The sequence below is a fragment of the Saccopteryx bilineata genome, chromosome 5 (genome assembly GCF_036850765.1).
Source record: "Saccopteryx bilineata isolate mSacBil1 chromosome 5, mSacBil1_pri_phased_curated, whole genome shotgun sequence".
NCBI classification, from domain to species: Eukaryota; Metazoa; Chordata; class Mammalia; order Chiroptera; family Emballonuridae; genus Saccopteryx; species Saccopteryx bilineata.
Window position 1 is genome coordinate 230,486,416 of NC_089494.1, and position 16,335 is coordinate 230,502,750.

Sequence of the window (16,335 nt, forward strand, 5' to 3'; positions counted from 1 at the left end):
GTTATCTCTTTTCCTGCTAAAAGCGTAGCAAAGTGAGCATTATTATCCTATTCCTACAGAGGAAGGAACTACGGGGAGACAGAGCTAGCCCTCAGTCATGAGACTTCTCAGTGGCCAAGCAGAGGCTAAATCAGGATCTGCCTGTCTGCAAAGCTCACGCTTCCTACCTGAGGTCCAATTGCAACACAGAGGTGATTCATCCAGTAAATTTCTCCTGTGGCAGGCAGCTGGGAATGGTCACATGTAGGGCTAAAGGTTGTGATGGGGAAAAGGGAGGGATCATTTGCAATACGGAGGAAAGTTCTGTGTATCTTTCACTGTGCATCATGGGGACTCAGAGGCTTAGGAAGAAAGGGGTGGCAGGTGGATGTGAGGGTGTCCTGAAGATGAACAGCTGACTTCTCAAGTACACCCGGGGGCTAGCCCTGGATGTTTGTGTTTATTTAAAATTTTAATTTTTGTTAATTCAGTATTGATATAGATATTTTAAAAATACTGATTATTCTGGAAATTAAAGAAAAACAGTGTACCTTGTAAGATCTTGTAAGACTTGCAGGGGACAGGAGCTTAAGCTTTGTAGAGGCTACAGAAGATGTACAGAAATGGATAAACACACAACATCACTCATACTTCTTTGCAGGCTGGCTTAACACACAGTTTAATAAACATCTACTAAGCAGGCTTCTCAGCTCAGAGGATTCAAAAATGAGGAAGGGGAGGTCTCAGCTTAATTGTGATTTTTACCCTTGTGGGTAGGGTGAAGGCTATAGAAATAAAAGAGAAACCTCATATGAAAATAATAATCTTGGATATTTCTTCCTGGACCACAATATTAACAATAAAATATAGCACACTTAGAAGATCATGAAGTAATTTTCTCATGAAAGAAATTCTAAGTAGTCTAAATGGAGAAAAAAACTGTACGTTGACTGTCTATTCTCGGTGTTAACTCTGGTTAACTGGAGTTTGAAAGCCAGAGTTTCTCTTACAACTGAAGGTGTAAAGAGAGCAGATGTTTGGAGTGTACATGTCTATTTTATTTATTTATTTATTTATTTTATTTATTCTTTTTTTTATTTATCTGAAGTTGGAAACAGGGAGGCAGTCAGACAGACTCCCACATGTGCTCGACTGGGATCCACCCGGCACAGCCACCAGGGGGCGATGCCCTGCCCATCTGGGGCATCTCTCTGTTGCAACCAAAGCCATTCTAGCACCTGAGGCAGAGGCCATGGAGCCATCCTCAGCGCCCGGGCCAACTTTTTGCTCCAATGGAGCCTTGGCTGCGGGAGGGGAAGAGAGAGACAGAGAGGAAGGAGAGGGGGAGGGGTGGAGAAGCAGATGGGCGCTTCTCCTTGTGCCTGGCTGGGAATCGAACCTGGGACTCCTGCACACCAGGCCGATGCTCTATCACTGAGCCAACCAGCCAGGGCCTACATATCTATTTTATTAACTTTTGGAGTTTCCTGTGGAAAATTTCTTAATGTTTCCAACCTTTGCTTCTTTGGTCCTGCTAACTTCTCAGGGTTACCCAGAGGTGTGTCTGGAATCACATACTACGAAATATACTGCATATGTGCTGTGGAAAGCAGAATTCTCTTTAACTAGCGCTAAGCATTTCTGAGTTTGAGCAACTCCCTTCAAACATTTCCTCCTGCTTGTCCAATAGTCAGCTCAAACAACATTCCCACCCTTGCCTTCTCAAACCTGATTCTCTTTCAGTATTCCTTACTGTCATTTGTGGTGTCTCTGTCTACAGGTATTGCGGTATCTCTGTCTAAGGGTCACTCAAACTCAGAATCCCCGAGGCTCCCTAATTCCTGCTCCTCTCTTAATCTCCACCTCTAATTGGTCACAAAGTTATGTGAACTCTACGTCTTGATACTCTGGCATTCCTGCTCTTCTCACCTGACTTGCTGCCTTTGACTGGGCATACCTCATTATCTCTCTCCTGAACACTAGCAGTCTCCTGGCTAGCCCCCTGTCCCCACCCGCTCATCACACTGCCATCAATATTGTTTGGAAAGCAGACCGCATTCAGCACTCCCCACTCCCTTCTCCACTTAAAACTACTCAGGATAAACCCACACTCCTAAGTCTGGCATATAAACATCTGTCTAATTTGGTCTCAAATAAACTTTGTGCTGTCATTTCCTGTACTTCCCTGAACCACTCTGAGCTTCAGCCATGATGACTTTCTTTCTGTTCCCCAAATTAGTCCTTTTTTTTTTCTTTTCCCTACTTGGAACTCTTCACTTTCTCTACAGGAAACTCCTACTTATCCTTTAAATACCAAAGCAGAATATCAGTTCCTCCCTGAAACTTCTCCAGCTTCTCCTGGCCAATCACTGCCCCTCGAGAGCATACCACTGTTTGCTGACTTCATCGTTTCTGATTGTGAATCATCCCCTCTAGCCCTTTCCCCCACCATGTTATTGTGAACGCCTCTGGAGGAGACTCTCAACCCCCTTCCAGAGCTTAGAAGCTACTCTGCTTGGTGTAATAGATGACATAGTGAATGAATAACCTAAATTTGAACTTTTATCTGCAAACTTCATAGCAAGGTATTCAATATTTGGCTCAATAAGCTCAAATATTAGTACAGTACATGAATAGATTATATATCACAGAACAGGAATTTAAGGGGTATAAGTAAACTCCATATGCAAGTCATCCCGTTTTTCTGTATAGACTGACCTGCATCTAACAGCTGCTTTTAGTAGCCAGGGTGGGTGGTGGGTGGAGATGGGCGTCTTAGAAGCAGCCAATGCTGGAGGACTAAGAGAGCTGGCAGGTGATAAACGATCCCAGAGCGGTGTCTGCAAAGTCCATGATGTCAACAGTGATTTCCTTCTGTTGGGAATTAAGGGTCGTTTGATTCTCTTTTGACATTAGTATTAGTATTCTCTTTTGCCATTAGTATTAGTATTCTCTTTTGCCATTAGTATTTTCTAAGGCCTCTACAATGAACGTGTGTGATTTGTTACTAGGAGATTGGTGCTCTGGCACTTCCTTCTGCCCGTTAACTGGTGCAGGTGCCGGGAACGGGGTGGGTTGCCCTGTCTGGCCAGACCCCCTAGCACAGTGCTGTGGGTTCTTTACAGGCTGCCCTGATCACCCACCCTTCTGTCCAACCACATGCACCCTGTGCATCAGCCATGCTGATCGGGGTTTTTTTTGCTACTTATTTTATGTAATAAACAGTTACAGATACCATGCTATAGGCCAGACACTCTTCTAAGCACTTTGCAAATACCAACTCATTTGTTCTCACTCCATTTCACAGATAAGGCAACTAAGGTCATTCTGGAATATGTTTTTCTTCATGTGTGCTGTTCATTCCCTTCCTGTCATACATCAGAATTCCTCTGCCCAACTTGTCATTTAAACCTCAGTTCCTCTGTATTCTCTTAGCATCTTTTAGTGTACAGTACTTACTGTATTTTACAGGGTGGGGCAAAAGTAGATTTACAGTTGTTCATTTGGAAAATGATACAATAATTACTAAATAATAATACAAGAATAAACTGTGTTTCACATACAACTGTAAACCAACTTTTGCCCCACCCTGTATAATCAATGCTGTGTTTATTTCTCTTACAGGTAAACTTGGGGAAATTGCTTAATTTTAGTGTTTTTTTTTAAATTTCTCTGTAACATGTGTCCAGTAATGCTTACCTCCCAGAGTGGCAGTGAGGATTAAATGACATGATATTTGGACTGTATGCTTAGAACTTGAGCTTCCCCTGTCTGGGCTTTGTGTAGTTCTTGACACATTTGCTGACATGCACAGGTGTTGTCCTGTGGGAAACTGAGGGGAGGGAAGAGAAGGAAGACCAGGGTGACCCAAAGTCAAGGCCCTTGAGGAGGAGCAGAGAGTGACAGCACTTCCAAATGCCTCATGAAGGTTTGAGTGGATGACAGCTGAGCAAAGACTGTTGGGTTTGTTCATTGGCGATGGTTCTGAGAATGGCTTTAGCAGGCTTTGTTGATGTGGAAGGCAGACTGAAAGTGGTTGAGGTGGAGTGGGTGGGAAGGAAATGAAAGGCTGAGGGTAGAATCACGTTTTATTTCAGAAAGGGACGAGAAGAGCTAGGGCAGTAAGTAGCAGGGCTGGAAGAAGGGTTCTTGGTAGGGATGGGAGAAAATGACTGTGGGTAGGAGAAGTAAATGCCTCAGAAGAGCATGACTGGGGGGGGATGTCCCTCTCCCTGTCCTGGCTAAAGCTTAGTCCATGCTCAGAACCCTTGTTGCCCCCTCAAGGACTTGGCTTTGTTAATTTTGTCACCTGCTTACAGCTGGGGCATCCCAGGGTCTAGTTGGCTTTGGGGTCAGTTAGGGTCCTTGGGTAATGTATTTAAATAGTCTAAGCTGCAGTTTCCTCATCTGTAAAATGAGGGGAATTTTGTGAGCATAAAATAAAATGGCTTCTGTTAAGTACCTTCACCGTTGTAGCCTTTTAACCTTCTCTTTGAGAGGCAGGATGAAAAAGAAGAGAAAAGGGTAAATCTTAAAGTGTTCTTTTCTTTTTGAGAGAGAGGGTATGAGAAACATCAGCTCATAGTTGCTTCACTTTAGTTGTTCATTGATTGATTCTTGTATGAGCCTTGACTGGGCGAGCCCATGGTTTCAAACTGGTAACCTCAGTGACTTCAGCGTTCCAGGTTGGTGCTCTACCCACTGGGCCACTACATGTCGGGCTAGAGTGCTTTTGACCTGCAGAAGGAAGAAGCCGGGGTGTGCCTGTGGGATGGCTGTTCCCTCCTCCATAGAGTAGTGGGGCAGTTTTCTCTGGGATAAGGAGAATGGGAAGGGTTTGTAATTCTGATGAGACTGTTCATCTCCATGGAGACCACCAGGTTCTCTCTACTAGAGATACACGAAAGAACCGGGATGTAGTAGTGGAGGTCTGGCGAAGCATCAAGAAGACAGTAGTTTTTTGACCTTCTGCAGGCAGGTGTGCAGGCATAGGGGAAGGTATAGATAAAACTGGGGGCTGACAGAAATGGTTAGGGATGTATGGGATTAGTAGGGGGGGGAGGGGAGGGGAGTGGAGGGACACAGGTGAAATGACCTCCAGACTTGTCCGGCCAGATGGGAACTGATGACCTGAGGCAGCTGGCAGGTCTGAAAGTCCTTGGTGACAGTGAGGAAGCAGTAAGGGGCCCAAAGATTATGGCCAGAGGCGAATTCAAAGTATTAGATGAAGCAATTTTGAATGACTGGAGTGGGGAAATGGCTGGGTCACCCCAAATACCATACTTTTTCATTTGTCTATTTTTTCTTCTATTTTTTATCATGAATATCTACCGCCTGTCCTCCAATTAGCTTTAGTCTTTATATAGCTTTTTGTCTGGCATGTATCAGTTAATATTCAGTACACATTTTTATTTTTACATCGTGTTTGTGATATTTTAATGGATACAATATATTATTATCTTTGCACATACGACTTTGTATTCTTTTGAATTTTTCCATGGGATAATCTTTAAAAGTGAGACTTCTCGTTTTTAAATAATCTCAATTGGTGTGAATGATTTGTGGGCGATGTCTTGATATGTCGTTAGTCATTTGCTGCAGGTAGATTTGCAGTGCACAGGGAGGGATGGCATGAGGAAGAAAGTAGAACAGCAGTAAGAGTCTGAGTGGAGGCTTCATGTGAGCTCACTAAGACCTCCCTACGTCCTCCTGGCTTCTGTGTGCTGGAAGGGTAAAGGCAGCCGGCTGGAGTCTGCATCTGTGATTCAGTACACAGAGTTTAGCTTGGTTTGCTCTATGATGCTATCTTTTTTTTGGAGGGGGAGAGCTGGCTCTCATCAAGAAGTTAAAGAAGTTAGGATATGCATCTAAAAGGAGAAGGCACCAATGAGAGGGTATCCTTTACTCTGTTCCAGAGCTTTTGGGGGGCAAGGATAGAACCATGTGGTCTTAACAAATTGAAGGATTTAATTATTTTGATTATAGCCTTCACAGTGTTTGTGTTTTTGAACAATAGAGTCATGCGTTAGATAATGATTAGGGAAATTGTAATATATTGAGTCTCATTTCATTAACAGATGTTCACATTAATAACATTTTCTTATACCTCATGATTGTAACATTTCTCTCCTGTTTTTCTTTTTAACAGAAAAAATACAGAAAAGGATTTATTGATGTTTCAAAAATAAAGTGTGTGGAAATAGTTAAGAACGATGACGGTGTCATTCCCTGTCAAAACAAATATCCATTTCAGGTGAGCTGGCTTGTTCTTGTGGCGGTATAATTCCTGGCTTTTAGTCATGCTTGCTATTTGATATGACAATTTCCTGTCATTGCTTTAGTGGCGGATTAAAAAAAAATTTTATTGAGGTATATTGACACACAGGAATTGTATATATTTAAGGTGTAAAGCTTTGATGTGTGTGTGTATATATATAGTGAAGTGATCACCACAATCAAGTAATTAACGCATCCATCACCGCACATAGTTATAATTTTCTTTCTTTTTTTGTGTGTGGTGAGAACATTTAAGATCTACCTTAGAGCAAATTGCAAGTATACAATGCAGGGGTCTCCAAACTTTTTACACAGGGGGCCAGTTCACTCTCCCTCAGACCATTGGAGGACTGCCAAATACAGTGATCCTCTTACTGACCACCAATGAAAGAGGTGCCCCTTCCAGAAGTGCAGTGGGGGCTGGCTAAATGGCCATAGGGGGCCGCATTGCGGCCCGTGGGCCGTAGTTTGGGGACGCCTGCTACAGTATTGTTAACTGTAGTCACCGTGCTGAGCATAAGATCTGCAGGACGTTCATTTTACACAACTGAAACTTGGTTCCCTTTGACCAACATTTCCCCTATTTTCCACCGCCAGCTCCTGACTCCCACTGTTCTCTTTTTCCGTGAGTTTGACATTTTAAATTTCACATACAAGTGAGGTCAGACAGTCTTTATCTTCCTGTATCTGGCTTATTTCACTTAGCATGTTATCTAAGTTCATCTATGCTGTCAAAAATAACAGGACTTCCTTGTTTGTTTGTTTTTTAAGATTTTTATTGATTTTATAGAGAGGAGAGAAGGGAGGAAGCGAGAATTATCAACTCAGTAGCTTTAGTTTAGTTGTTCATTGCTTGCTTGTTGCCTGTCGCATGTGCCTTGACTGGGAAGCCCAGGGTGTTGAGCCAGGAACTCAGCGCTCCAGGTTGGTGCTCTCCCCACCGCCTCACCAGAGGCCAGGCAGCACTTTCTTCCTTTTCTGAGGCTGAATAGTATGTATTCCAGGGGATATAGACACAGCACATTTTCTTTTTTTCATCTGTAAGTGGACATTTAGATTGTTTTCATCTGTTGGCTATTAGAGATAGTGCTGCAATGAACATGACAGGGCAGAGGTATCTTCAAGATCCAGATTTCATTTCCTTAAGATAAATCCCTAGAAGTGAGATTGCTGAACCATGCTGGTTGATTTTTAGGTCCATTTGTGCTTTAATAGTACGTAATTGCTTTTCTTCATGAACTGCTTATAAGCCTTGGTTGAACCATTGTCTTATTCTCGGTTTGGGTCTGTTGGATTCTACCAATGCTCTGAGTTTCTAAGCCCCAGATCTAACTTGCTATTATTCGGATTCATCCCAGAGCAGTTAGGAGTGGAGGCTGAGACTGAAAAAAAGTGGGATGAGGGGTTCTCTTTGAGTTTGGGAAGCTGAGAAGAGGCAGGAGTGAGCCACTTGAACAGAAATGAGATCAAAAGGCTGTTTGAGATACAAAATATATAGGCATTGTATATAGATTAAGATGTACCTTTTAAAAAAGTTAGGTTATTTAATGTTTTTCTTCATAATGACCCTATCATGTAAGAAAGGTAAAGATACTATTCTCATTTATGACGGGAAACTGAGGTTCACAGATGTTAAATGATTCGTTTAAGGTCATTTTGTGAATGAAAAACTGCCCTAGAATACACACTCACATCTTGTCACTTCCCAGGAGGATCAGTGGTCCCCTGAGCCATACTTGTCATTCCCTACAGGAAAATGGTGCATACATACTTAGAGAGGCAGGAGTGCAGTTGGACTCTGGTATTCCAGACCGTGCAGCAGACAGCACAGGACCCCTCTCCGACAGCTACCCACCTCCATTTCTGGTTGAGATCACTTTTATGCTTTCCTCTGAGGAAAGAACATCTCCAATGAAAGGCGTGTTTTACCCATGGCTGTCGTCTTATTGTGTACTGAGGGGAAAGTTGCAAACATATTTTCAACATAGTGGAGATCTTGCTTATTTTTAATTGCTGCTGTGAATTTATCAATTATACTTGAAATAAACATTTACCAGTTGGGGTGATTAAGATGATCTGAACCTAGTGAATTAGAATATTCAAGCTTTAAAAGTACATCTGGATTATTTTCACTATGGTGGTAACAGCAGAGTCGGAGGAAGGACTACATTTAACTTTCCTTTTCCCAATTCCTCATTTTATACCTACCATTTTTTGGCATGAAGAGCAGGGACAGAATGGGGCTTAAAGAGGCAACTCTGGGGCCACACCTGCCTAATTCACCACTGACAGACTTTGTGACCTTGTGTCTGTTTCTTGTTCTGAAAAATTAGAATAATAATAATAGTATTCACTTCTTATTGTTGCTGTGAAGATTAACTAAGGTGATATATAAATAGTTTAGATACATACTGAGAGCAAAATAAGTGTTAGTTGCTGTTACTGTTGTGACTGTCACTTCTCTTACTACTGCTATTAGCACTAAACCTACCTCAGATCTAGAGGTAAACCCAATTTAATTCTTGTTCTTGATTAAGTATGTTAAGTACATATATAATGGATTGTGTGTGTGTATAATTTCAGTTGAAGTTTAGTAGAGAACCATTCCTACCACACTCTGACAGCTATTAGACATTTGTGGGTGTCAGGTGGATGTGGGGAGCTATAATTCCCATGATTCTAGACCCAGAATTAGAATTTTTGCTGTCCAAGAGAAAGAGGTATGTTCTGAAAGCTTTGAGATGGTTTTTAGAACGATGAGGAAAATGTGAGAACAGAAAGCATTTCATTCCAGAACCAGTTTTAATTGTTGAAATGAATAAATATAAGAAAAGTTCAAAAACCATCTTAAGCCTGACCTGTGGGGGCACAATGGGTAAAGCATTTGACCTGGAATGCTGAGGTCACTGGTTCAAAACCCTGGGCTTGCCTGGTCAAGGCACATACAAGAAGCAACTACTACGAGCTGATGCTTCCTACTCTTCCCCACGTCTGGTTCTCTCTGTCACTGTCCTCTTTAAAAATCAATAAAGTCTTTTAAAATAAAACTATCTTAAAAATTAAGAAGAGGCAAATTGACTTTATATAATTTAAACCAACAAGATTTAAAAGATGAAAAATATTTTCTTATTATAACTTAAGTGTAACTTAAGAAAGTCTGGGTCTTAGTTTCACATCTTTTTTTTTTTTTTTTAATAAATTTTTATTAATGTTAATGGGATGACATTAATATTTCAGGGTACATATATTCAAAGAAAACATGTCTAGGTTATCTTGTCATTAAATTATGTTGCATACCCCTCACCCAGAGTCAGACTGTCCTCCGTCACCCTCTGTCTAGTTTTCTCTGTGCCCCTCCCCTAGTTTCACATCTTTACCATGAAACTTTGCATCATGTGCAGAAGCAAGGCCAAAAAAGTAACATAGAAGTAGACTTTCAAAAGATACCAAGAAACAAAAGGAGGTTGCTTTCCACGTCAGCCTCTTCCAGCCATAGGAAGGAGCAGAGAGCGTGGGAGGAGGAGCCAGAGACGTCCTTCGATGGTACATCTGCTGATGGCAGCCGGGGTTCCCCTGGAGGTGGCATTTCCTTCCTGACTTTTGAACCCAGATCTGTCTGTCTAACAGCCGTTAGACACATTGCCAATAGTATCTCTTTACTTCCTCATTGTGATGATTTCTGTGCCTCGAGGTCTGCAGAGCTCTCTCTCTCCTGACAGCCTCTGCTGTGGCAGGTGACTCACCAGGAGATGGGACAGTGAGGAGATGGCTCCCTGCATGCACTGAGTCAGCTGCCTGCACACTGATGACGTAGAGGTGGCCTCCATGTGTGCTCTGGGGCTTGCTGAGAAAAGGATGCTGGACCCCAGAAAGCCCACCCGCTGGCTTGCCTGAAATGCCTGATTAATGTTTATTATTTGGGTTGAGGATGCTATCTCTGGAATTTTTAAAATATAAATACAGATGTCCCAAGTTAGCTAGGTAATAGATCTCGTCTTAGTTATCAGAACTCTGCATTTGAGTTAGTTTTCTTCTGATCAGCTGGCCTTTAATGAACTTTAACAAAGTTCCAGGCTCACTGCCCTGGCGTGAGGTGAGTTTTGAGGAGTTAGACTGGAGAGTGACAAGGCAGATTCTAGCAGGGAAGCAGGGGACATCATGAAGACCAATGGAGGAAGCATGAATAAGAAGAACCCTTGGGGTCAAACACAGAACCCACTCAAATGACTTAACCTCACCTACTTTGGTTTTCTCATCTGGAAGATGAGGATCCTGTTGCTAGTAGAGACATGGCTACCGTGTGAATTAAATGGGGCACTACGTGTAAAGTGCTTAGCCTGATGTAAAGACTCAGTAAAGTGAACTCTTATAATCAATTATTACAATGCACCCAGGTTTCTGGAAGGTTCAAAGCTCTAGCAGTTCTTTCCAGGTACTCCGTGTCAATTCTGAATGACTGCTTCACGGTACATATGGAATTGCATTGACAAATCTGGGTAAGATGTTAAGATTCTGACACCCAGTTCCAACGTGTGTGTGTGTGTGTGTGTGTGTGTGTTTAACACACCACCAAGCAATTCCCTGACATCAGCTGGGTGTTCTACAATTCATTTAAATTCTAGCAAAGATAGCATTAGTTCCATAAGTTAAGTTAGTGGTTCTCAAACTTTTTGAAGTCGGGGCACATTTAAAATCCTACCGATAATTATAGGTACACTATATACAAATTTCTGAGAAATATGTTATAATAATAAGTCAAATATTAAAGAAAAAAGTATAAAGTCCAAGTGTGCTTTTATGGTAATTAAACGAAATAAATATGACAAAATTAAATTTATTCTGACTTTAAAAAACACTTTTATGTTACAAATTTTGAATTATGCTTTTTAGAATTCGTAAAAAAGAGGGGTTAAAAATTTTTTAAATGACAAAAAAGTTATCTTTTTATATATATAGATACATTCTTAGTAAGATTTAGTAAATTCGGCAAGTCCCTGCATGAATATGTTAAGTTTTTACGTTCTTATGTTTATGAGAAACATGAGCCTGATGTGTCCTAGCAATTTCTTCAATGTTTGGGCATCTATTTGAAAGGCAAACTCTCATTTCCTAGTCAATACATTGAAGAATTCCTCTCTTTTTACTCTTAATTGTGTTGAGAGTAGAAAATCCTAATTCACATAAATAGGATGTTGAAAATTGTAATAAAATGTTCAAAGCTTTTGTAGATGTTGCCACATATTCTTCTTTTATAGAAATCCAAAAAGTTTCAAGAGACAATTCCTTATGTTTAATCATCAATACATGATCAGTGGATATAGCTGCCAGTTCTTCTTCTTCTGTTAATGTTAAACCAAACACTTGAAGCTTCCATGAATGGGTTTCTAATCCAATCGTATTGTTCAGTGTTAAGTGATGGAAAATGCTATAAATTAAATTCTGCCCAGCAGACTTCAAGTCCTATTTTATTTACACTGAACTTTTGCTCACTTCCAGAATCAGATTCTTCAGTGTCACACTTCTTTTTGAGAAATCTATCCATTTTGTTTGGGTGTATTTATCTAAAAATAATATAGTGATGTGTTAATAATAAATATAATAATGACGTGTTAACAAAAAGAGCGGTATTTCTGTAATGAAATGGTATAATAGTATAATCTATTTATTTTTATATCTGGGCACATGCCGCGAACCAGCGCAGCTAGTAATTCTAGGTCCTGAGTGGGAATGGTGTGGAATTAAGAAAATATGCGGAATTGAGAAAATACGGGGTTGGGAGGGCCCTGTAATTGCTGCTGGCAAAAACAAAGCTCACCCAAAAACTGCATCTTGCTTTATTTATAGGGCAAAGTGAGGCCATTAGCAAATTAATGGTCTCTGATCACGTTTCCAAGGCAACCCAATAATTTTACCAAGTGCAGAAAACCCCCACCATACATATCATCTTAACTTTACACCAAACAAAGAATAGAAGAAACTTGCCTCAGTCTTTCCGGGGAACATGGGGGGTAGTGTAAACAATCCAGCACCACAGTTTAACAGCCTTTGCAACCTAATCAGGCAAGTGAGGTAGGGGGTTGGGCAGACTGTCAGCTTACAGCCAATTCCCCACACCTCTGTCCTCCCAAAATCTAAACAAAAACCCTGTTGGATTTTTGGTCCCCAACAGACACATTTTTCTCTGAATACCATAGGGCGCACCTGGAAATCTTCTAAGGTGCACCAATGCACCCTGGCGCACACTTTGAGAACCACTGGGTTAAGGCCTAAGTCTCACAAGACTGATGCCCCTTCCAATACTAGTCACAACATTAAGTTATCATGTCTGCTTCTGATTTACTGGCTATCAATCAGAGGTTCCCAGTCTTCTCCTTGGGTTTGAGTAATTTGCTAGAGTAGCTCACAGAACTCAGAGATTCTACTTATAAGATCACCAGTTTATTATAAAATGCTATAACTCAGGAACAGCTAGATGGAAGAACTAGATACAGGGGAAGGACTTGTATTCCCCAACCCGGAAGCTTTCCAAACCCTCTTCATTTAGGGTTTTTATGGAGGCTTCCTTATGTAGGCATGATTGATGCATTGGCCATTGGCTATTGAATGCTATATATAGTCCCTCCTCCCTCTCTGGAGGTGGTGGGGCGGGGTGGAGGGACTGGAAGTTCCTACCCCCTAATCACAAAGTCGGCTCCCCTGGCAACCAGCCCTCATCTTTACGTGCTTTCCAAAAGTCACCTCATTAGCATAACAAAAGACAGCTTTATCACTCTAGGCACAGGATATTCCAAGGGTTTTAGGATTTCTGTGCCAGGACCCAGGATGAAGACCAAATAGCTATTTCTTTTCTTATCATAAATCACAGTATCACAGGTATGAAAATCATGGACCAGATAAGATAACATACATCCCCAGATCTCTCTTGAGTGCTTTATCTTTGCCTCTCTATTATGTCTCACTTTCTATCTTGTTATAAAGTGTTTCCGTACCTGTCTTGAAAATAGGCTTCATGTTTGATATATTTTTATATCTATGTAGTGCCAGCAAAATAGTAGTTGGATGAATTAATCACTGAATGAAATATAACACTATTTGTTCTATGGTTTTCACTGTGCTGTTAGATTGCATTTATTTGATTGAAATGAATGGGAAGGAATTATCTATTAAAGATGGCCAGGAAGAGCCATTTATCAATGAAAGAGCTATTTGTGTTCAAGCCACTGTTGACATGGCCAGTGGAGGTTTCTAAACCGTATATATATTTTTTAGACAATCAAAGTGTTTTTTGCCTTGTGAAGGACCAAAGACATCAAAACCAAAGATAAAATTCTTGGGTTAGTTTCCCAGGTTTAATTTTATTATTAACACTAAAAATATGAATAATAAGACTATTTAGTTGCCTTAGTGACATCTAAAAAAGGCACTGGATTAAAAGATCTGGCTTTGGAATTAGAATCATGGCTTTCTGGATTACTGGACAAATGACGATGGGCAGATTGAATGAGGGGACACCATTCGCAGAGCATTCTAGATGAATGGTGCCTCCCAGAAATACACAGGACTGGAGGGCCTCAGTCCCCTCGTCTGTGAAATGCTGATGAGAGGAGTCCTTGAGTTACAGTCTGCAAAGCACATAACAGTTAGGATAGTCAGTGCTTAATAGGTAGCTACTGCAATTATGTATAGTAGCAAAGTAAAGGATTAGGAGTGATCCTGAAAGAGAAGTCCATTCCTCTAAGTATTATTCAGAAAAATACTGAATTAGAAGGTGAAGGGATTAGCCAACAACCTATATACATAACACAAACACACAGACAACGGGGTGGCAATAGCCAGAGGTAAGGGGGGTGGCAGTAGGTGGAGGTGGGCAGAGGTTGGGGACAATCGGGAGGGAAATAGACTTTGCTTGGGGTGGAGAGTGCACGGTGCGGTGTGCAGAGGGTATTATATTGAGTTGTACCCTTGAAACCTGTATGGTTTTTGTGAACCAATATCATCCCAATAGATTCAATTAAAAAAAAAATTCCCGTTATACCAAATTTACCTAAGGAGCTTTAGTTAATTAGGTCACAGGAAATAACAAGATTAGTGAAGCATCCTGGCCTCTGTATAAATTTTTTCTTCTATAAAACAGTCTTTTGCAAAATGTGTGTCCTACTTGATGTAGACACGAGGAAATAGCTGTGTTTTGTAAGGTAGAGATCTAGCCCCTTTGGGTCCAAAGTAACTGACTTCCTTTCATTTAGTATTTCAGAATCATTTATTGGTGTCTGTGGCACCAAGTGCTCTGTGCCAGATGAAGTGTAGTGTCTGAGTATTTCTCACCGACTCCATCTTCTCTTTTATTTTAGGTTGTTCATGATGCTAACACACTCTACATTTTTGCACCTAGTGCACAGAGCAGGGACCGGTGGGTGAAGAAGTTAAAAGAAGGTAAAACTCCTAAAATGAAATCTTGCCTGACCTGTGGTGGCGTAGTGGATAAAGCGTCAAACTGGAAACACTGAGGTTGCCGGTTCAAAACCCTGGCTTGCCTGGTCAAGGCACATATGGGAGTTGATGCTTCCTGCTCCTCCCCTTTCTCTCTCTCTCTCTTTCTTTCTTTCTCTCTCCCCCCCTAAAATGAATGAATGAATAAATAAATAAATAAATAAATAAATAAATAAAATAAAATAAAAAAGAAATCTTTATCTAATTTTAGGATAAAACATGTTATCTCTAAAACAGAAACACAGCTCATGTATCTTGCATTTACAATCTTTTAATATACAATAAGTGTTTCTACAAGGCCATGCTGTTACTCCTAGTGATATATATTGAAGATAACTTATTTTTTTATAATCTGATTCCTTCTACTGATGTATACATAGTTTCTAAGAAAAGCATGCTTTCCTTTAAGGCACGATCCATGTGCAGATAGTAAAGCACGGGACTTTTGTGACAACAGGATTTGGTGTTTTCTAAGAAATTACCTATGTAGTCAACATTTGGTGTGGATGAAGTGACTTATGCTTAAAGCGTTTACATGGGTGATTTGTTCTGCACAGTCCTCATTGCTGCTTCTGCGATCAGCATGGTGGTGGACTGATTTATGTGTTTACCCATTGCAATGTAGCAGGCATTACTTCTGCTAACAAGGATGCTTCACCAAATAAAAGGGGCAAAGAGAACTGTATGGATTTTCTGAATGCTGGATTGTATGATGTTCGGAGGGTGTTCTTATAAATGTGGTATCTGAGAAATAAAGAATGATTGACGGTGCTACTTATGAAACATTGTCTGTCATCTCCGCTTTATTGCACTAATCGTTTAATGTGCTTTTGAATTACAGAAATAAAGAACAACAATAATATTATGATTAAATATCATCCTAAATTTTGGGCAGATGGAAGTTATCAGTGTTGCAGACAAACTGAAAAACTAGCACCTGGGTGTGAAAAATATAATATTTTTGAGAGTAGTAAGTATTCATTTTATTCTATAATCATATTCTCAGAATGTGTGTATTATTGGTATAGTGAGAAAGTCACATGGTTTTGATTTTGATATTGGTTAAGTATGGCCTTTACGTTTCCTAGCACAGTGTAAATATTGGCAGGTGTATTTTGTAAGAATAATTATATCTAGTTAGTAGTGGGATCATTTTATGGAATCAAACAATCTAATCAAGTTTTGGAACCTTTTATCACAATGTGGTAAAAATGACTATTAAAAGTGTGAGCCTAATATGGCGATCATTATCAGCTTTTTTTCTTTTTTTCAACTTTATTGAGGTTCTTGACTATACAATTGTAAGATATTTAAAGTGTGCAGTGTGATGATTTGATATACTTATGCATTGTGAAAGGATTCCTCCCATTGAGTTAACACATCCATTACCTCACATGTTTACCATTTTTTATGTATGAGTGAGAGAACATTTAAGTTGTACTCTCTGGGTAAATTTCACTTAAACACTACAGAGTTATATAGTCACCATGTATACATTAGATCCCCAGGCCTTGTTCCTCTTAGTACTGAAAGTTTGTATCCTTTTGCAAACATCTCTATTTTTCTAGCTGCAGTCCCTGTCAACCATCA

At 40.4% G+C, this 16,335-nt stretch overlaps 1 protein-coding gene across 4 annotated transcripts in view; it reads left to right on the plus strand.

Annotated features, from left to right (window-relative positions):
- TEC (tec protein tyrosine kinase) overlaps positions 1–16,335 on the plus strand; it is a 130,890-nt gene that overhangs the window by 69,727 nt on the left and 44,828 nt on the right. For all 4 annotated transcript variants that reach the window (XM_066279005.1, XM_066279004.1, XM_066279006.1 and 1 more), the window contains 3 exons: positions 6,128–6,232; positions 14,607–14,688; positions 15,587–15,715. In XM_066279005.1, the coding sequence (XP_066135102.1) occupies positions 6,128–6,232; positions 14,607–14,688; positions 15,587–15,715 (316 nt within the window). The remainder of the gene's footprint in view (positions 1–6,127; positions 6,233–14,606; positions 14,689–15,586; positions 15,716–16,335) is intronic.